This window comes from Erpetoichthys calabaricus, chromosome 10 (assembly GCF_900747795.2).
Source record: "Erpetoichthys calabaricus chromosome 10, fErpCal1.3, whole genome shotgun sequence".
Taxonomy (NCBI): Eukaryota; Metazoa; Chordata; class Cladistia; order Polypteriformes; family Polypteridae; genus Erpetoichthys; species Erpetoichthys calabaricus.
Window position 1 is genome coordinate 53,193,977 of NC_041403.2, and position 22,264 is coordinate 53,216,240.

The 22,264-nt window shown below is 37.8% G+C and overlaps 2 protein-coding genes across 16 annotated transcripts in view; one reads left to right on the forward strand and one right to left on the reverse strand.

The window, feature by feature from the left end:
• LOC114659024 (single-stranded DNA-binding protein 3) overlaps positions 1–22,264 on the forward strand; it is a 213,538-nt gene that overhangs the window by 188,356 nt on the left and 2,918 nt on the right. For all 15 annotated transcript variants that reach the window (XM_028811220.2, XM_028811218.2, XM_028811222.2 and 12 more), the window contains 4 exons: positions 8,499–8,560; positions 14,764–14,842; positions 15,404–15,432; positions 19,000–19,101. In XM_028811220.2, coding sequence (XP_028667053.1) covers positions 8,499–8,560; positions 14,764–14,842; positions 15,404–15,432; positions 19,000–19,101 — 272 coding nt within the window. The remainder of the gene's footprint in view (positions 1–8,498; positions 8,561–14,763; positions 14,843–15,403; positions 15,433–18,999; positions 19,102–22,264) is intronic.
• The window catches only part of lrrc42 (leucine rich repeat containing 42), a 287,985-nt gene that overhangs the window by 77,376 nt on the left and 188,345 nt on the right, over positions 1–22,264 (reverse strand). The window lies entirely within an intron of this gene.

The window sequence follows — 22,264 nt, forward strand, 5'->3', positions numbered from 1 at the left end:
AAGGTGATATATTGAACATCTGAAAGTGAAAAGTGGACTTTTTTCAATAATTATTTTATAAAATAGAAAGATCAATGATTTACTGTAAGTACCGTTTTTTCATTAAAACTATGTAAAAAAGGAAAAAAAATAAAAAATGCACTTTTGATTATAACTAGCCATTCAGCCCAACATATCCCATCAGTTTGTATTCAACACTCAAGTTCTAAAGTTCCCCAAACAACCAAATATCTGTGGCTCACTATGTGAAGAAAAACCTGTGCAAAATGTACTCCAGATTCCACTTTGCCTCCATATTCTTACTGATGAACTTATTTTCAGGTAGCATCTGGAAATCACTGTACCAATTTCTTTCATACTTTTGGACATTTCTATTACATCGGCTCTTAACCTATGTTTGCTTATACTGGAAACCATAGTGGTCTCTCTTAATTTTTCCCTAAAGCTCATACATTATAGTTCTAGAATGGGTTTATTTGTATCTATGCTTTCTTTAGTTCTGTCATGTCTTATTTTGTAATAGGGACACATGAAACATACACAAAATAATCTGTTGAGGCCTCACTATAGAGGATAAGAATACCTTCCCTTCATATGTATTCAGCACACTTTAATTTAAATAAATTTAATTGGCTAGATATCTGCCCAAGTCTGAATTCTGTCAAGGTCTATCTGATTCTATGGGCTTTATAGTATCCAATGGTTAGCCTAGCATATTCCTGCATTGTATTAAATGTGCTTTAAACCTGCTCCACAGCTACTTAGCATTCTGTAAAGTTTGTCTCAATTTGTGTCTTTTAGACTCGTCTACACTTTCTAGTATTTTCAATATGCGTAGTCAACGAATATTGAAACTTATTTTACTATGGTCATGGTATCCTAATGGTTTGGTTATCTCCATCCCATAAAATTATGTCCTGATTTCTCCTCAGTTACACATCTAAAAAGACTTTGCATTTTACCCTGTTAAGTTAATGAGTAGTCACTGATTACATCTGTATGTTTCTCTTCTAGCGATCCACAGTTTGTAGGGCTTTCAGAGTCAATATATGTGTAATTACAGTTTCCCATTACTGTAGCTTCCCACAGTAAACTTGATGTTTTTGACATTAGTAATAAATACTGGTGTTTTTTTCTGGGTTAGAGGTCTGTAGTCTTGCTGCTTTTTAGTCAAATCCACGTATCCTCAGTAATTTTATTGCCTGGTTTTACAATCATCCAAAATATTTGCCTTTTTTAACTGATTTTTATGAGTGACCATCATTTATTGTTCCTTTTTTTTATCCAAATATGTCAATGTTATAGCACTGGTAGTGAAAAGTGTGGAAGGATAGTATTGTTGATGAGAGATCATTTAATTGCTAAGCCATGATAATAATTACACGTAAAATAATTTAAGATGTCATTCTAAATGGCAATTATTTTTAAGCTGGCATTTACTTCTTTATGAATCTACAGTATATTATTTAGGACCAAAAAAGTAAATCTTATTTCCTTCCTGAAAAGGAAAACAAATACGCATACAGTGCATCCGGAAAGTATTCACAGCGCATCACTTTTTCCTCATTTTGTTATGTTACAGCCTTATTCCAAAATGGATTAAATTCATTTTTTTCCTCAAAATTCTACACACAAAACCCCATAATGACAATGTGAAAAAAGTTTACTTGAGATTTTTGCAAATTTATTAAAAATAAAAAAAATGGAGAAAACACATGTACATAAGTATTCACAGCCTTTGCCATGAAGCTCAAAATTGAGCTCAGGTGCATCCTGTTTCCCCTGATCATCCTTGAGATGTTTCTGCAGCTTCATTGGAGTCCACCTGTGGTAAATTTAGTTGATTGGACATGATTTGGAAAGGCACACATCTGTCTATATAAGGTCCCACAGTTGACCGTTCATGTCAGAGCACAAACCAAGCATGAAGTCAAAGGAATTGTCTGTAGACCGCCGAGACAGGATTGTCTCGAGGCACAAATCTGGGGAAGGTTACAGAAAAATTTCTGCAGCTTTGAAGGTCCCAATGAGCACAGTGGCCTCCATCATCCGTAAGTGGAAGAAGTTCGAAACCACCAGGACTCTTCCTAGAGCTGGCCGGCCATCTAAACTGAGCGATCGGGGGGAGAAGGGCCTTAGTCAGGGAGGTGACCAAGAACCCGATGGTCACTCTATCAGAGCTCCAGAGGTCCTCTGTGGAGAGAGGAGAACCTTCCAGAAGGACAACCATCTCTGCAGCAATCCACATATCAGGCCTGTATGGTAGAGTGGCCAGATGGAAGCCACTCCTTAGTAAAAGGCACATGGCAGCCCGCCTGGAGTTTGCCAAAAGGCACTTGAAGGACTCTCAGACCATGAGAAAGAAAATCCTCTGGTCTGATGAGACAAAGATTGAACTCTTTGCTGTGAATTCCAGGTGTCACGTTTGGAGGAAACCAGGCACCGCTCATCACTAGGCCTATACCATCCCTACAGTGAAGCATGGTGGTGGTAGCATCATGCTGTGGGGATGTTTTTCAGCGGCAGGGACTGGGAGACTAGTCAGGATAAAGGGAAATATGACTGCAGCAATGTACAGAGACATCCTGGATGAAAACCTGCTCCAGAGCGCTCTTGACCTCAGACTGGGGCGACGGTTCATCTTTCAGCAGGACAACGACCCTAAGCACAAAGCCAAGATATCAAAGAAGTGGCTTCAGGACAACTCTGTGAATGTCCTGGAGTGGCCCAGCCACAGCCCAGACTTGAATCCGATTGAACATCTCTAGAGAGATCTTAAAATGGCTGTGCACCGACGCTTCCCATCCAACCTGATGGAGCTTGAGAGTTGCTGCAAAGAGGAATGGGCGAAACTGGCCAAGCTTGTGGCATCATATTCAAAAAGACTTGAGGCTGTAATTACTGCCAAAGGTGCATCAACAAAGTATTGAGCAAAGGCTGTGAATACTTATGTACATATGATTTCTCAGTGTTTTATTTTTAATAAATTTTCAAAAACCTCAAGTACACTTTTTTCACGTTGTCATTATGGGGTGTTGTGTGTAGAATTCTGAGGAAAAAATGAATTTAATCCATTTTGGAATAAGGCTGTAACATAACAAAATGTGGAAAAAGTGATGCACTGTGAATACTTTCCGGATGCACTGTGTGTGTATAGATATATATATATATATATATATATATATATATATATATATATATATATATAGATATATATATATATATATATATATATATATATATATATATGGTTGAAAAATAGTTTACTGTCAAATAAATGCAAAGAGTACGCGACACGTGTTTCGTAGATCGGGTGTAACCACTCATACAATCAGATTGTGACACAGACTACGAATGCAGTGAATGTAATTACCCAGATCTACATGCTGTCAAATAAACGAACCACACGCCGTGGCGCAACGTTAGGGGCATCGCCTCTGGCGCTGACGTCCGAGGTTCGATTCCCGAGAGGGAGTGCAGTGAAGTGTGTATGCCTGATGAGCCCAGAATGAGGGCGAAACACGTGTCGCGTACTCTGCATTTATTTGACAGTAAACTATTTTTCAACCATTCTATGATCTGCTCCTCACAAACTGAGGGCACCGTGGCTGATGTTAGCAGATTGCTGGCCAACGACAAGCGTTACCTGGTAGGTAACCACCCATACAATCAGATTGTGACACAGACTACGAATGCCGTGAATATATATATATATATATATATACAGTGGGGCAAAAAAGTATTTAGTCAGCCACCAATTGTGCAAGTTCTCCCACTTAAAAAGATGACAGAGGCCTGTAATTTTCATCATAGGTATACCTCAACTATGAGAGACAAAATGAGAAAAAAAAAATCCAGAAAATCACATTGTCTGATTTTTGAAGAATTTATTTGCAAATTATGGTGGAAAATATATAATAATATATATATATATTTTAAATATACATAAATATATATTTGTGTGTATATACATGTATAGTATGTGTATATGTGTTTGTATGTATGGGTTATTGAAACATGGACAGGTGAAGTGAATAACATTGATTATCCTTTTACAGTGGCATCTGTCAAGAGGTAGGATATATTAAGCACCAAGTGTACAGTTAGTTCTTGAAGGTGATGTGTTGAAAGCAGGAAAAAATGGGCAAGTGTAAGGATATGAGCAACTCTGACAAGGGCCAAATTATGATGACTGGGTCAGAGCATCTCCAAAACAACAGCTCTTATGGGGTGTTCCTGGTATGCAGTTGTTAGTGCCAAAAGTGGTTTGAGGAAACGCAACTGGTGAACCAGCGATTGGGTTACGGGAGCCCAATTCTCATTGATGTTTGAATGGGAGCAAAGACTAGCCCATCTTGTCTGATCGCACAGAACAGCTACTATAGTAGAAACCGCTGGAAAACTTCATTCTGCCTATGTGAGGAATGTTTCAAAATGCAATGTGCATCATAGCTTGCTGTATAAACAGCGTTGTAGCTGCAGACTGGTCAGAGTGCCCATGGCAATGCCTGTCCTCCACCATTGTCTCAATAATGGTCATGTGAGCATCATAATTGGGCCTTGGAGCAATGGAAGAAGATGGCCTAGTCTGATGAATCACATTTTCTGTTAAATCATGTGGACGGATGATTGAGTGTGCAATATTTATTTGGGAAAAAGAAGGCAGCTGGATGCAGTAAGGGAAGAAGACAAGCCAATGGAGGTAATGTGATGCACTGAGCAATGTTCTGCTGATAAGCCGGGGATCGGTATTCACCACTTACTTAAAGTTAGTTGCAATCCACGTACACTATTTCAATGGTACTCCCTGATGACAATGGCTTCTTTTATCAGGATAATGTGCCCTACCACACTGCAAGAATTGTTCAGGAATGGTTTGAGAAACATGACAGAATTTGGTGTGTTGACTTGGCCTCAAAAATATTACACCCTAAGTCAGTCAGTCAGTCAGTCTTTCTTTCTTTCTTTCTTTCTTTCTTTCTTTCTTTCTTTCTTTCTTTCTTTCTTTCTTTCTTTCTTTCTTTCTTTCTTTCTTTCTTTCTTTCTTTCTTTCTTTCTCTTTTTAATGATTCACGGTGCTGTTCAGTAGTTCCAATTTGATTTATTTTACCTAGTAAATGCTTTAAGAGCTTTTGTGAGTCCACCATACTTTGTCTGTTCTTAGTGGCCACAGACATTAGGATATTTATCCATGCCAAGATCAGTATAAAATCTATATATATAATTCACTAAGCCGCCGCCAGAGCAATCCGTGGAAGCACGCAGGACGGAGCCACGCCCACCAACTCTAAGACCATTGGATACGACGACAACTCGCAGAGCCACGCCCACCAACTCGGATGCAACGACACAGAAAAGACAGCGTCATTTATGTTCGTCTGTGCTAGAGTCCACATGCACCTCTGAGCCACATTGACTGTTCATAGAGGCATGTTTTTCGTGGGTGTGAATCGCTATATGCAGCGTGTAAAACAGTTTGCGAGGGGTATCCCATGGGATCTTTAAAACAATCCTTTAAAACTGAGGTTAAAACACAATGAAGGAAGCAGTCTTTAAAAACCAATAAGCCCTGTGCCTCTGTTTCACCGATGCAGGCCCTGCAACAGTCGAGACGCTCTCTCAGCAGCTGACCTTTTCTGTGCCTGACTCCACTACTGTCAGTCGCCTGATTAAAAATGGCCTTTTGAAGGGGAGCTGTGGACCCGCTATACCACAGGAACACCTGTGACATTGCCTTCGAGCCTGCTCTTGCTCTCTCTAACGTACCGGCTTTCTCTCTCTCTCCTCACTCGCTCGCACACTGCACAGGGGAGAAACGCCCCCAGCACGACTCCACCCAGAAACCGTTTCACCCACACTTCCACGCCCCTCGCTACGCTGTGAGCGCAATGATTATTTATTTAAAAATGGCCTTTTGAAGGGGAGCTGTGGACCCGCTATACCACAGGAACACCTGTGACATTGCCTTCACATTGTTTTCCTTTCATTTCTGATCCCGTCGAGCAGATCAGACACCCAGGCAAACACTGAATAATCAATAGCTGCAACTACTTTGCCCGCCCCAACTCTTCACCTGCAGTTTCGTCTGTGTTCAGCAGTGTTTCCCAAACTCAGTCCTGGTGAACCCCTATGGCTGCAGGGTTTTGTTCCAACCGGATTCCTAATCATTACTGCCGGTGAAACTCATCCAGGATAAGTCAGTTTTTCAAACGCAGCCATGTAGCAGATTAGTCTACCTGGATGTAATAATCCGAGATGAATGCGCGCCCCCGCGCTGAGTGAAAAGCCAATGTATATTGAGTTTGGAAAACATGATTAGCAAGTCTTTGATAGGCTGCAACAAAATGATGAAAGAATGGGCGCATTTTTTTCACACAAGCTGTGTGTGTGGGTGGGTGTTAGTTAGTTAATTAGTTACTCGAAGGATTTCAAGATTTAATGTGCACAAGCGGTAACACTGCAAAAGCAGCCCAAACCAGAAAAGACGGCTGGCAAAAAGTGGCCAACAAATTAAACGCGTGTGCATTGTACTTACTGAAAGCAGCGTTACAAATTTTGCAAATGTTCATTTTTTTTTCCCTCTGCTTAAAAAACATTTAAAAAGCGGCGTGATTATGTGGCGTATACTACACCTCGGGTTGGTATGCAGCGTGTAAAACAGTTTGTTTGTCGCGGATAATTTGCCTTTTACTATTACACGAAGACAATTTCCTGTTAATACTTCCGTTACATTGATATAGCGGTGTTCTCAGTATTCAAAGCGCTATCCACACAGGGAGGAACCGGGAAGCGAACCCACAATCTTCCACAGTCTCCTTACTGCAAAGCAGCAGCACTACCACAGCGCAACAAGGCAGTTAAAGAATGCACCGGGCTCGATTTTGTTTTCACTTCTGTTTACAGCGATCAGGTTGTAGATAGCATTGTTGCAATGTTACTTTTCTTGGTGGCTTATTACATTACAGATGTTTCACATGTTCATTTTTTCCCCTGCGCTTAAAAGACATTAAAAAAGTGTTTCTCAACTGTGACTCCGGAACATCTCAGTACGCAAGCTATATTAAGCGTCAACCTTAATCTACTGACACTTATCCCTACCGACAAAGTAACTTTCACCAGCGTGGACTTCTTCGCCCCAGACGATCCCGCTTTCAGTCACGGACAATTATATGTTGCTCTCTCCAGAGGTCTATCTTTTCATTCACTCATAGTCGTATCCTCAAACCCACACCATTTGGACAACTGTGTCGTTCAGGAAGTGTTCACCCATTAATACATAATTATGTGGCGTGTGCTACGCCGGCGGGTTGGCTAGTTATACTTTAATTTTCCTCTTCTCAGTTAATAAAAGGGCTTAGTATACTTTTACATCACATTATGTTTACTCAGTTCAAAGTTTTAAAAACCTGTTTAACTTGTACAACTGGAAATTATAAATGTCAATATGCAGAGATATTGATGTATTTGTACACTGCTTATTGATTTTATGTTTTAATTGTGTTATCTTTAAATTTAGAACAATGCTATATAAAATATAATTAAATAATTGTCCTACAGTTAGTTACAAGCCTTTCACTACTGCCTAGTGCTCCATACATTATGTAAAATAAGTTTTTTCCTTTATATGATTTGTTGGTTAATGCTAAAAATAATAATGCCCTTTGTTTAAATGTTTAAGTCAAGATGCTACTTTGTAAGAACTGAGCAAAAACATTAAAAGCTTTGTTTCCACATTAAAAAGTCAATATTGTTTAAGTATCTATATATATAAAATCCCTATGTGCGTCCAGGTGTCCATGTGTGGGTGTCTTCTGATGAAGTGCGCATGCGCGAGGCACGGTGCGATGCGCGATATTACTGTCAGAGAAAGAGGCGTTTTACGGAAATACAAACCAGTATTACTGCGAGAGGAAATTAAAGGTACACAATACAGTGACGCATATTACAGCCACATATAAGCCAGTATTACTGTCAGAGGAGATTAAAGGCATATTACCGACGTGCACGCCTGTATTACCGCCAGAGAAAATTAAAGGTATATTATGGACGTACAAGCCAGTGGACGTACAAGACAGTATCCTTCAATAAGGGCGTGCACAGGCATCCTTCAATAAGGGCGCGCACAAAAAGGTGAGCCTCAAAAGGGTGACCTCAATTGGGCGCAGCGAATAATGAGGTCAAAGTCCCTTGCCATTTACTATAGATTGTTCCTACTAATGTTTATGCACTACTGTTCTAGCGCCCGTTATTGTAACGGGCTAAATGACTAGTTTACTATAAATATATACATCAAAATATTTATTTAAAAAGTCAGATTTATGAAATTCATGTGGAAGTATTGAGTGGATTTAGATGTATTTTCATTGTAATCATCATTATGTTAAAATATTTTTCTAAAAGTCTTCCAAAAATTAATATTAAGCCATTTGAAAATGATTTTCTTTCAGTCATTAATTTCACATCAGCAGATTAACCATCTTTGAAATTTTATTATACAGATTCCACAAATTCAAGTGACAATATCTACACAATGATTAATGCTGGAGGAAATCGAACAAATGTAAGCTAAAGTCTAACCAGTACTCTTTCAAATTCTGTTTGGTAGTTGTAGTTTTATAAAGCTCTAGTTTGATTTACTTTTGATCTCTGGGTTTTATGGGCTTTCATAATATTCTCCAGACTGTAAACTGTAAAGGTAACCTAAAATTTAATTCTGTACAAACACATAAGATAATTTCCTGTTTTTATTGTAAATTGTTTTTCACATCCTAGAGTCAGATAAACTGTCAATCTAAATTATGTTTGATTCATTTATTCTTAGATATATTCTACTTGGTTTGTGCAAACATCATTGTACTTGATTAATTGGTTCCATTAAAACATAACATTCTCAAACTCTAATTCAGATAAATGGAGGTTTTGGTTTTTTTGTTTGTTTTTTTAAAGGTTTACCTAATTTGCTGGCAGCACAGGATCCTGATAAGTTTGACCCTGTACTGCATAAAGTGACATTGAAAATGGAAGAATGGAAAATGCATGTTAATAGTTTTTAAACAGATGTAAATTCAGTTAATCTGGACCTAATTTCAACAATTTTGCAAGTGTATGCATGGGTTTGACCTGCACTGAAACGGTACCACACTCAGGGTTGGTTCCCACCTTGTGCCAAATGCTGCCAAGATAGGCATCAGATCCCCATGACTCTGCTTTAAATAAGTAGGCAAGAACATTAGTGGTAAATAAAAAAAAAATGTCTGAATTGTTCATCTGAAATTGGCATATTGTCAATGACTATGTCCTGAGTCCAGGACTTCCAGGATAAGCTTATGAAACATTGTAGTGGAATGAGCAAGTCCTGAAAATGATGAGTAATGATAATTTTTTAAAATCCTTTTGGTATTCTTAATAATACTGTTTTTGTATCAGTATTCTGACTTAGTTGTGTAAATAAATAATATACATTAATCTCTTGCAATTCACATGGGGTGAGGGGTGCTGGAATTCCCACAGATGCGAAGCCTGCAAATACATTGCTGGCCCATGATTACTGTATATTCTAATCTTACTGCACTAATCAAGATGCAAATGTAACTTTTTATAAAATTTGAATTATAATTGGGTGTATGTTTATGGTAGTAAACAATAAAAATGATTAACATTACAAATACAAAAGAAATCCAACAAAACACTAAGCACAATATGATAAACACTCATGACACAGTCCAGTGTTGCAGATGCAGATGATGGTGGTGTAGTTATGAAATTAAATCCTTAAAGTTTTGTCCTCCTGTGATGCCAGTGTATGTGCAGATTTGTAGAAGTTGGATGTTTTCCAATACAGACTAACTCACAAGAACAAGCACAGGACAAGAACATAAATTAAGGGAAAACTGTAATTGAATCGTACAGTGAAGTGTTGAAATGAAAAGACACTACCAATTGTGATCCTGACGGCTTGTTATGGCTCACATGTAAAACTAGCGCCCTCATCTTTCACATAGCAGCCCTCACCACAACCATTGAAGTTTACTGAGCTTTGCAGTCCATCTAAGTAGCAGGGCTCCAGCATTGTTGGTACTTTTCTATAATACATTGTAGAACTCGCAAAATAATTTCCATTTAATTATTATTGTTGACAAATCTGTGAATAGGCAGATCCATGAAATGTAAACCTGCAAATCAGCAGTTAACCACCTTTGCAGGCTTACATCGCTGAAAATGGTTGAGTATTCTGCTTTACATTAAAAAAAAAATATCAAATCAGTATTTAATTTGTATGTTTGAAGTAGTTCTTAATTAGGGACCCCAATGCAGGAAAGAAACTGTTATGTATTATGTTATTAATATATCTCATGTTGCTCAGTATTTGTTAATGTCTATCATAAATCAGTGCATTTACCTGCTCAAAGCCTAATACAGAACCTGTTCTGTCAGCATTTGATGAGTTCATGTGATCAATTTGCCATGCTTTAAGTATGGGCAAAATTTGTTTTGTATAGTAGAATTAATAACATTACAATGTAGTAGAAAAAAACATGAACTCAGCAGTACAATAAAACATTTTTCAGTATCACTGCATAATGAAACATTTAAGTTTTACAAGTTTTCCTTCTCTTATAATTATTATGTAAAGGTTATCCACAAGCCCTTCACTTGTTATTGAAGCTGTGAAGAAAATGAATTTAAAAGTTGCTATTGCTCTTAAAATCTCTTGAAAATAAAAATAAGAAAATTAATCATTTGGCATAGGTTAATGTTCCGCTTAACATAACCAGTTCAGGGTTCCAGGGAATCTATTCTTACCCAAGCAGCATTGGGTATAAAGTAGGAGCACAAGTTTTAACAAGAACAGTCCTTTCAGGCTAGCACAGCTTGTCATTTTCTTTTCCTGTATTATTGCAGACATTCTTATATCAACATTATTACACTCTGTAATACTGGATGAAAGTTACCCTTTCTCAGCTTCCATATTTGCCTTTGACTTTTTGTTAAATAATTTTAAAGTAATATTTTGTATTTATTATAAATTGTTCAGATCATTACCCCTTGATTTTAACCGCACCTGTAATTCTCATAAATTTAACTTTAAAAAACTCAGCTGCTTCAGTCTCTGCAATAATAGAGTAAGTGTACAAGTACTGTTCTGAAATTTCAGTAGTTTTTTTATATCTTTTCATGGGACAACACTAAAGATATGACACTTTGCTCCAATGTAAAGTAGTCAGTGTACAGCTTGTGTAACAGTGTAAATTTGCTGTCCCCTCAAAATATCTCAACAGACAGCCATTAATGTCTAAACCGCTGGAAACAAAAGTGAGTACACCCCTAAGTGAAAAATGTCCAAATTGTGCCCAAAGTGTCAATATTTTGTGTGGCCGCCATTATTTTCCAGCACTGCCTTAACTCTCTTGGGCATGGAGTTCACTAGAGCTTCACAGGTTGCCACTGGAATCCTCTTCCACTCCTCCAATGACGACATCATGGAGCTGGTGCATGTTAGAGACCTTGCACTCCTCCACCTTCCGTTTGAGGAAGCCCCACAGATGCTCAATAGAGTTTAAATCTGGAGACATGCTTGGCCAGTCCAGCACCTTTACCCTCAGTTTCTTTAGCAAGGCAGTGGTCGTTTTGGAGGTGTGTTTGGGGTCATTATCAAGTTGGAATTCTGCCCTGTCGCCCAGTTTTCAAAGGGAGGGGATCATGCTCTGCTTCAGTATGTCACAGTACATGTTGGCATTCATGGTTCCCTCAATGAACTGTAGCTCCCCAGTGCCGGCAGCACTCATGCAGCCCCAAACCATGACACTCCCACCACCATGCTTGACTGTAGGCAAGACACACTTGTCTTTGTACTCCTCACCTGGTTGCCGCCACACACGCTTGACACCATCTGAATCAAATAAGTTTATCTTGGTCTCATCAGACCACAGGACATGGTTCCAGTAAGCCATGTCCTTAGTCTGCTTGTCTTCAGCAAACAGTTTGCGGGCTTTCTTGTGCATCATCTTTAAAAGAGGCTTCCTTCTGGGACGACAGCCGTGCAGACCAGTTTGATGCAATGTGCTGTGTATGGTTTGAGCACTGACAGGCTGCCCCCCCCCAAACCTCTGCAGCAATGCTGGCAGCACTCATACATCTATTTTCAAAAGACAACCACTGGATATGACGCTGAGCACGTGCACTCAACTTCTTTGGTCGACCATGGTGAGGCCTGTTCCGACTGGAACCTGTCTTGTTAAACTGCTGTATGGTCTTGGCCACCATGCTGCAGCTCAGTTTCACGGTGTTGGCAATATTCTTATAGCCGAGGTCATCTTTATGTCCATCCATCCATTATCCAACCTGCTATATCCTAACAACAGGGTCACATGGGTCTGCTGGAGCCATACCCAGCCAACACAGAGCGCAAGGCAGGAAACAAACCCCAAGCAGGGCGCCAGCCCACCGCAGCCATCTTTATGTAGAACAACAATTCTTTTTTTCAGATCCTCAGAGAGTTCTTTGCCATGAGGTGCCATGTTGAACTTCCAGTGACCAGTATGAGAGAGTGTGAGAGCGATAACACCAAATTTAACACAATTGCTCCCCATTCACACCTGAGACCTTGTAACACTAATGAGTCACATGACATCGGGGAGGGAAAATGGCTAATTGGGCACAGTTTGGACATTTTTCACTTAGGGGTGTACTCAGTTTTGTTGCCAGCGGTTTAGACATTAATGGCTGTGTGTTGAGATATTTTATGGGGACAGCAAATTTACACTGTTATACAAGCTGTACATTGACTACTTTACATTGTATCAAAGTGTCATATCTTCAGTGTTGTCCCATGAAAAGATATAATAAAATATTTACAAAAATGTGAGGGTTGTACTCACTTTTGTGAGATACTGTATATAAGGCACTTCAGAAGGCTTATGAGATGACATCCATCCATTATCCAACCCGCTATATCCTAACTACAGGGTCACGGGGGTCTGCTGGAGCCAGTCCCAGCCAACACAAGGCACAAGGCAGGAAACAAATCCCGGGCAGGGCGCCAGCCCACCACAGTTATGAGATGACAGTAAATTTTAACATAAACACATCAATAATTACAAGTACAAGAGAAACAAAAATGAAATACTGACAGATCCCAGTATGAGTTTGGATATATCCTTAGCAGATTTTAAATTGGGAGTGTCAAAATTAACTATACAAGCCAAACTGTAGTTTAAAATTTCTGAGAAAGGTAAGCTGAAAGGTGACAAAGTAACCATGAGTAAGAAAAGCAACTGCAAAGCTACAGATTTGAATATACTATACAAGTGAATGTGCAAAGTAGCACGGATAAATTGAGTAATTATGGGTAGAGCTTTTTAGGTTTATAGGCCATGTAAGTATCATATAGTGTAGTGTCCATTTAGTTTAACACTAGAATCCCTGAAGCCTACGAGGAAGACCTGGGATCGAACCCGCAGCCGTTCTTAACTCTATACCAGCCATGCAATTGGCGTTTAGGATTCGGTTTTTACATATTGGCAGCAACACGTAAATTGAATAATTTCATTTTCTTTGGTTATACAGTATTTTTGAATAAAGGCGCACTTGTTTTGTTATACCTTTTCTGGAAGTATTATTTGATATTTGGACTTCAGTCTTCACACACTTGTACGCTTCATGTATGCATTTTGTCATTATTATAACATGAAAAAAAAATTCTGTTTTATGTTTTCAACATTTCTTGCCTCGCATTTCCTGTCATCCTACATTTATCCACATTGTTGTAGACACGGAACACACATGAAATGTATGTTTTCCAAATAACGATATATTATTTACCCTATACAACTCCAACTGACTTGAGCTGGGAGAACTTCAGCTGCGTCAGTGGAGGGGATGGGATAGCCGGCTGCTTGTGCTTAGTGACACATTTGCAAAACAAAGACGCTGATGTAGAGGTGCGAAGGAATTTAAGTTGGCCTGGTGTTACGACTTTTTTCGTAGGCTTCAGGGATTCTAGTGTTAATTGAAAAGCAGGAATCAAGTAAATTGATGAATAAATGGACCTAATTTTAAAAAAAAACTATAGAGAACACACTCTGTTTATGGTGTGATTTCAGTCTTTTGGATCATCTAATAATTCACACACAACTACAAAAAATTACATTCAACCCTAGCTTTGTACATGAGATCATCTGTACCCCTTCCTCCACCATTTTCCAGAATCAAAAGACATATTATTGGTAGTATATAGTATATGCCTATTCACTCATCCAATTTGTATGGTCATTTTTATTGTTCTTAGAAATAAAAACTGTTATTTAGATGATTCTTTATAGTGCCACAGTTTGTTTAATCTTATTGTCTGTAAATACTTGCATTATTGATCCTCCCTGTAGTGGATAAGAATTTTATGCAAAGTGCAGTTAAAATATGCACTCTTTTGTGGTCACTTTGTGTCATTTTTTTTTTTCTTTAATAAATATACCCACTCTGGATTTTGACTTTGATTGACGTGATCCTTTATGTATCAGAAATATTAGATTTTGGATTTACTGGAAAGTCTATCTGGCTGTTATAAATCTGAATAAAGCAGGCTATTTTGACTTGTATATTATGAAGAAGATAGTTAAGGTCAGACACTGATACTGAGATAAAATTAGTGGCAAAATATTTTACAGATTTATTTAGATATAAATGGCACTGAGTAATATCTGATCATTTGAAAGGCTGTCGTCTTTTATGTGCAGTTTAATGGTATTCCTGTTGTTTGTTTCTCAGTTCCCAATGGGCCCTGGATCTGATGGACCCATGGGGGGGATGGGCGGAATGGAACCACATCATATGAATGGATCATTAGGTAAGCCTCCAAGTATGAGTTAGTAGAATTTAATAAAGAGATGCTAAACATAACGTCAGTAGTATTGATCTGAAATGTGAGCCTGTTATGGGAAGGCAGCAGTTCTTGCTAATGGCATTCCCCACTTTTAGTGTAGGAAGTTATTTAATTTAACCAAGTTTTTGTTTTATTCAGATATAACGGAAGCAATCTGAAGCATTTGCTGACATACAAGTAAATAGATTTCCAGAAGGTTTCATAAGTGCCATAAAACTGTTTTCCTGTATGTATCTGTGCCTCTTAGTTTTCTCTCCTTCATAACTTTTTAAATTTTGTCATAGTTATTAGAGTAAAATATAAAGAACATGTTATGTATAGATTTGCCTTATGGTTGTTTTGTAACTATTTCACATTTTTGTCAAAGGAAGAGTTATTTCATATTCCTTGATGCAAAACTGTAAACAACTTTAATTTTTAGGTTTATAGTTAAACAAATATGAATTTTGTAGGATTTCAGTAAGCAATTAGTCCATTTGGCAGTGATCCCACATAATATTTTAAAAATCATGTTTGTTTTTACAGGGTCTGGAGATATAGATGGACTTCCTAAGGTAACATAAATAGGTTCACCAAAATTCAAATTTGCTACAAGCTTGTTTTTTTTTCTAGCTTGTATATTGCCATAATGGATGTCCATGGAATGCTGTGGGCTGCACATTATTTATGCTTAATATCATTTAATTTGCAAGGTTAGAACCAATTTTTTTAAATGAATGCCTTTCCTTAATGCTGGCTTATTTGAGCCATTCTTTACAGTGACTAGTGGTGCTGATCTTTAATGAGTGAGGTGAAAACAACTGCATAGTGTTTTCTTTTTGTTTTGTTTCTTTCTTTTTTTTTTTTTTATAAGACCTGCTTATTCTGTGAATGCAGTTATGTAGACCAGTATTTTCAGTGGACTTTGATATTAGTTTAAACAAGTGTCGTACATTTTGGTTGCCATTCTATTACTATCAGGTTGTAAAAACCTAGGTTCTATCATACTACACGACTTTTCCAGCTTTAATTTACGTAATCTTAGTGGATCATGGACAATTGGAGCACATGCCCCTGACCACCAGTCTTGTAGAACATTTAACAGAAGAAGATGCAAACTAGATAGATAGATAGATAGATACTTTATTAATCCCAAGGGGAAATTCACATACTCCAGCAGCAGCATACTGATACAAAAAACAATATTAAATTAAAGATTGATAATAATGCAGGTAAAAACAGACTATAACTTTGTATAATGTTAACGTTTACCCCCCCTCCACCCCCTCCGGGTGGAATTGAAGAGTCTCATAGTTTGGGGGAGGAACGATCTTCTCAGTCTGTCAGTGGAGCAGGACAGTGACAGCAGTCTGTCGCTGAAGCTGCTCTTCTGTCTGGAGATGACACTGTTTAGTGGATGCAGTGGATTTTCCATAATTGATAGGAGCCTGCTTAGCGCCCGTCGCTCTGCCACAGATGTCAAACTGTCCAGCTCCATGCCAACAACAGAGCCTGCCTTCCTCACCAGTTTGTCCAGGCGTGAGGCGTCTTTCTTCTTAATGCTGCCTCCCCAGCACACCACCGCGTAGAAGAGGGTGCTCACCACAACCGTCTGATAGAACATCTGCAGCATCTTATTGCAGATGTTGAAGGACGCCAGCCTTCTAAGGAAGTATAACTGGCTCTGTCCTTTCTTACACAGAGCATCAGTATTGGCAGTCCAGTCTAATTTATCATCCAAATAATAACAATAGTGTGTAAAAGTTTAAATAAACCCAAAACTGAAGCAGCAGCCATAGTTCTCATTCCATTTCAGTATTCTCATAATAAAATAGCTGCTATAATAAAACCGCCTGTGATAAGAATGTGAAAAGAAAAGATACGGGATAGGAGGATTTGATTTCTTCATAGCATTATGAAGATGTTACTAATTTTTTCAGGGTATAAACTACATGAAAAAGAACTTAACACTACTTAATAGTACTATATTATTGTGCAACAATGAAGTGACAGCCATAATATTCTCTTTCTGTAGTCAAGTGACTGATTATGGAATGCAATCAGCAACTTCGCTTTATTCTCTAGTGTACAAAGGGAAAGTCAGGATTGTTTTGAACATTACTTGTAAAGTAGCTAGAAGTGCTTATAAGCATCTTTCAGTGTTTTCATTATAGAGTAAATGAGGCATTCTTTATACTGCACACTAAGTACATTAAATCTAGGCGATGGGTGTTTACATACTTCTGCACTTAGAAGATATGGATGAAATTACTGTATAAATAATATGTTTCTTTTCCCTGGTGCTTGTTTTTTTATTTTTCTCTGTATTGTTTTTCACTTCACAGAGTACTTGTTTTTTTTCCCAACTTTTTTAGTTGTGTCTAATTTGCTGCATTTTATTATAGATCAAAGTTTCCATTTGACCATAAAACCCGTTAGTATGTGCTTACAATTTAGTCTTCTATTCAGTATATTTCTTACTCTATTTTGCATAAACACTATTGGACAGAAAAAAATTAACTTAAGTGAATGATTGAAGATGATACATTGATTAATAATGTTCAATACACAAGACCAGGCTGGAACCAGTCAGTGACTGATGTTATCACAGTGGCATGTATTAAATAAGCAGTGTAGTGTTTAAGGCCTTGGATTTTGAACCAAAAAATTAATGTCCTCATCTCTGGTTTACTGTGTGGCCCTGACCAAGTCACTTAACCTGCCTGTTCTCAAATTGTAAAAAAAAAAAATGTACTACAGTAATCCCTCGCTATATCGCGCTTCGCCTTTCGCGGCTTCTCTCCATCGCGGATTTTATATGTAAGCATATTTAAATATATATCGCGGATTTTTCGCTGCTTCGCGGGTTTCTGCGGACAATGGGTCTTTTAATTTCTGGTACATGCTTCCTCAGTTGGTTTGCCCAGTTGATTTCATACAAGGGACGCTATTGGCAGATGGCTGAGAAGCTACCCAGCTTACATTTCTCTTTCTCTTGCGCTGACTTTCTCTGATCCTGACGTAGGGGGATTGAACAGAGGGGCTGTTCGCACACCTAGACGATACGGACGCTTGTCTAAAAATGCTGAAAGATTATCTTCACGTTGGCTACCTTCTGTGCAGCTGCTTCCTGAAACGACATGCTGCACGGAGCTTCGCATACTTAAAAGCTTGAAGGGCACGTATTGATTTTTGATTGAAAAACAAACTCTGTCTCACTTTGTCTGCTCCTGACGGAGGGGGTGTGAGCTGCCGCCTTCAACAGCTTTGTGCGCGGTGCTTCACATACTTAAAAGAAAAACAGCCCTATTGATCTGTTTGCTTTTCTCTCTATCTCTGTGACAGTCACTGCTCCTGACAAGCACTCCTTTGAAGAGTAAGATATGTTTGCATTCTTTTAATTATGAGACGGAACTGTCATCTCTGTCTTGTCATGGAGCACAGTTTAAACTTTTGAAAAAGAGACAAATGTTTGTTTGCAGTGTTTGAATAAAGTTCATGTCTCTCTACAACCTCCTGTGTTTCTGCGTAAATCTGTGACCCAAGCATGACAATATAAAAATAACCATATAAACATATGGTTTCTACTTCGCGGATTTTCTTATTTCGCGGGTGGCTCTGGAACGCAACCCCCGCGATGGAGGAGGGATTACTGTACTTCCTTATCTTCTAAGTTGCCTTGAAAGAAGGTGGCAGCCTAATGCAAAACATTAATAAATAAAGAGCTGGGGCCAGCCATGTCAAGAAATCTCAGTTTTAGAACTGACAAAACCTCTCTGTGTGATAATCAAAAATAACATACTGATTATTAGAGTTAGCAAATTTATCAACAGGCATGGAGCCACTTGTATTTGGTATTGATGTGAAATTGTTTCTAAAATATGTGAATATATTATACATTTTTACACTAAAATAGAAAAGAAAATCAAAATCTTTTTATCAGTTGTTTTTCACAGTTTATTTTTTCAAGTCCCTTCGGGAGCCACAATCTCACTCCACCCATCCTCCAAGCTACTACCACTACTCTGTAGTCTATATCTTTTAAATAGACATAAGATGTTTTTTGTAGGTTATTTAAGAATATCAGTGAGAACTATTATTTTGGTATTTCTGTTCATTGCCTTTGTGTTTAATTTCTGTAGAATTCTCCCAGTAATATAAGTGGAATCAGCAATCCTCCAGGTACCCCAAGAGATGATGGTGAACTTGGAGGAAACTTTCTCCATTCTTTTCAGAATGACAATGTGAGTTTACTGAATTTATGTTCTTAAAAAAAAAAAAGAAAATGTTTTATTTAATATTAATCATCCTGCACATAAAACTCAAAAACATAATTGAAAGTCTCAGTAGATTGAACAGTATTTGTGACAGTATTTCTTTAATTTAAATACTATGGAATTTTGTTTGAGGCTGTATTGGCTAGCAATCACTTGATTAACAATTTAATGAATTAAAAATAATTGAACCAAAGCCATTGTTGTACCTGAGATTCCATTATGAAATTTATAGGGACAAATCCTGGTTCCAATACAAGAAATTAATTTTAGAATTTAGGATTGCACTTTACCCAGACATTTTGTTTGTTTGTTTGTTTATATATTTATATATGTATGTATATTTTTATAAAAAATGTTTTTATCCCATTATAAGTTTGCAATCAAAGTTATTTAGTACACAATAACAGAAAAGCTTGCTTTCATGCATGTCCCTATTCAGAACATGGAGATGCCTTTAATCTGGCAAAAGAGTTGCATTCTGAAACATTTTAATTGGATAAGTGAAAGTGTGAAGAAGTTAATATGATGAAAAACAAAATTCACACAGTTTAAATGTTTATTCAATAGGCTGATGGCCTTCCTGATTAGAATATTACCACTTTAAAGAAAGAGTATGCCATAGTGAGTGTTGATTTTTTGTTTTGTGACTGTATGAATGTTTTGGTTTGTTTTTTGTCTATGTACTATACATAAGACTTGTTTAGATACACCTGGTAGAATTTGCTTTCCAATAACTTGTTATGAGCATGTTGTTTGTGATTTTCAGTTAATTCTGACTTTTCGAGCCAGTTAACAACATTAAGCAAACTCTTCTTCTGTATTTCAAAATCAAAGCATTTGCATGCATTCTAGTGCCATATCATCACCTGTAGATTTGTCAGATCAAATTTCACTATTTGAATATAATTCACATTTATTTAAAAGGGTCTTGTTCAAAAGAAAAAATCTGATATTTGATTGTCAAAGAACAGTTGTTTGTTTTACCCACACTAATTTTTACATCATGTCACTTCAGGCACGCTATATACAAATATGTTGTATTTTTATGTTCTTGGCGTCATTTCGATGATCAACCTTTTTGTAATTGTTAATGGTTAGTTTGTTATCTTCCTTAGTAAAACTTACAGTCAGATCCCTTCACAACATAGTGTTTTTCTTATGCCATTGCTCTGCACTTTGATCTATAAGTGCACTCAGAACAGCTTTTCTAAACACTTCTCCTGTGCTCTAAAAGTATCGTTTTGCTTCTTATTCTGTCCTATTCAGTCTTAAACCTGAGTTCCTCGACTGCTGTTTATTGCTAAGACCTTCTCATTGAAGCAAAAGGAAAAAACCTGTGGTAATTCTGATTTTCTGTTTATTAAAGCACTTTAAAACTCAAACTTTAAAGAGAATCATCACCCAACATGCCCGCAATTAGTCTCCATCTTACATGGCTGTTGGTTTGAAACATAATGACTAAAACAATGAGGTGTAATTAAAAAATATTCTGATCACCTTTATTAAAATATCTTTGCATCTGTAAAGGATGAAAAAGTAGCAGATTGTATGGCCACTGACTTAATACTGGGACAATCCATTTTTTTGGGCGAGTCCACAAGTGACAATTGGCCTTTTGCTCTGAATGTCGTGATATTAACTGTACCTTGCCTGCTGCCCATTGGGAACTTCTAAAATAATAAACAAATCTGTCTTCAACATGCCTGCTTTCTTACTTTGCTCGCTGTTGTCACCCTGTCACTGTCTTAGGAACTAGCCAGTGTTCTTGGTAACCATAACTGGTCTCACTGTGCCTGTTTGGCAGCCAGACACTTTTACACCGCAGGACCTCCAGCTGAGTGCTTCAAGTAGGACCTACGCAATAAATAGTGTCATAAGTGTTTTATGATTATATATTAATAATGATGTAGCAAAGCGTGGTACCAACTCTTGTGGCTCGTATGGATTTCAGCTCCTTTTCCTTGCTGCATTTATGGCTTGCTATCCCAAGAAGGACTTTCACACCCAGTATTAGACCAAAAAAAAGTACAGAAGCTCAGGATTTTTTTTTATATTTAAATAAGTTGTTCGAGTACCACTAGGATTCTTCTTATTCTTTTTTTTTTTTTTTTTGTGGTTTCTATTTGTTCTTGCTTTGGTCGAGTAATATATTCTTATATATTTTAATATTTACTTATTTTAACTGTTTTGAGGGCAGAGTATTTTTTTCCAAAAAACATAGTTTTCTGAAAAGCACACAAAGCAATGGCTTCGCATAGAAATCTGTATTAAACTTATGTTGTCGCATGCTGTGGCCGCCAACTCATGTGGCTTGCTGGTTGCCAGGCTGTCTTTGCATGGTGGGAAGTGAGGGCAGCAGCAGCAGTGCATCGCAATCTGGTTTGTACTAGTTGTCATTGTAAGTACCGGTTTTCCCAGGCGTTACACAAACCTTTTCAGCACCACGATCAGCTGATGATGGTACCTCACATTCGTTTTCGATCATTTGTATCAAAATCAGAATCCTACAAGTCAGAGTCCAATTCATCGATAATATGCAAAACATTGTCCACTGAGTATTTTGCTTATGCATTCAGTTTGATCTCTCATCAGATCTTGATGCTGTTTTTGCCGTTGTTTGCTCCTTGCTAATCACACTAGTGCACGGAATCTCAGTCAAACCAATGAAGCTAACTTTCCTTCTAGCAAAGAAAGCCCAACTAAAACATAACAGCAGTTTTGTCACCATTTACAGTTGAGTACCACCGTCATCCCCTCCTTTTAAAAAAAAATCGACATCTGCCCTGAAGAGTTAAATTTGAATATTCAAACTTTTTTTGGCTAATTTAACAGCCCTAATTACCTGAAGCAAAGTTAGGTTACTAAGAAACTCAAGGTGAAATAAATGTATTCCTCTGCCTGGTTGTTTTCTTTCTGGAGTTTACACTTTCTTCCCGTGCCTGCAGTCGTTTTTCTCCCTCATCCCATTACACCTATTAATTGGCAATTTTGTGTGTATGTGGATCCTGCTTACGGCACCCACTCTAGGATTGGTTTCTGCATTGCACCCAGTGCTGGTTCCAGACCCTGCCACTTTAACACTAGGACCACTACTCATTTTTTCAGTACTATAACCACCAAGGCTACGTCA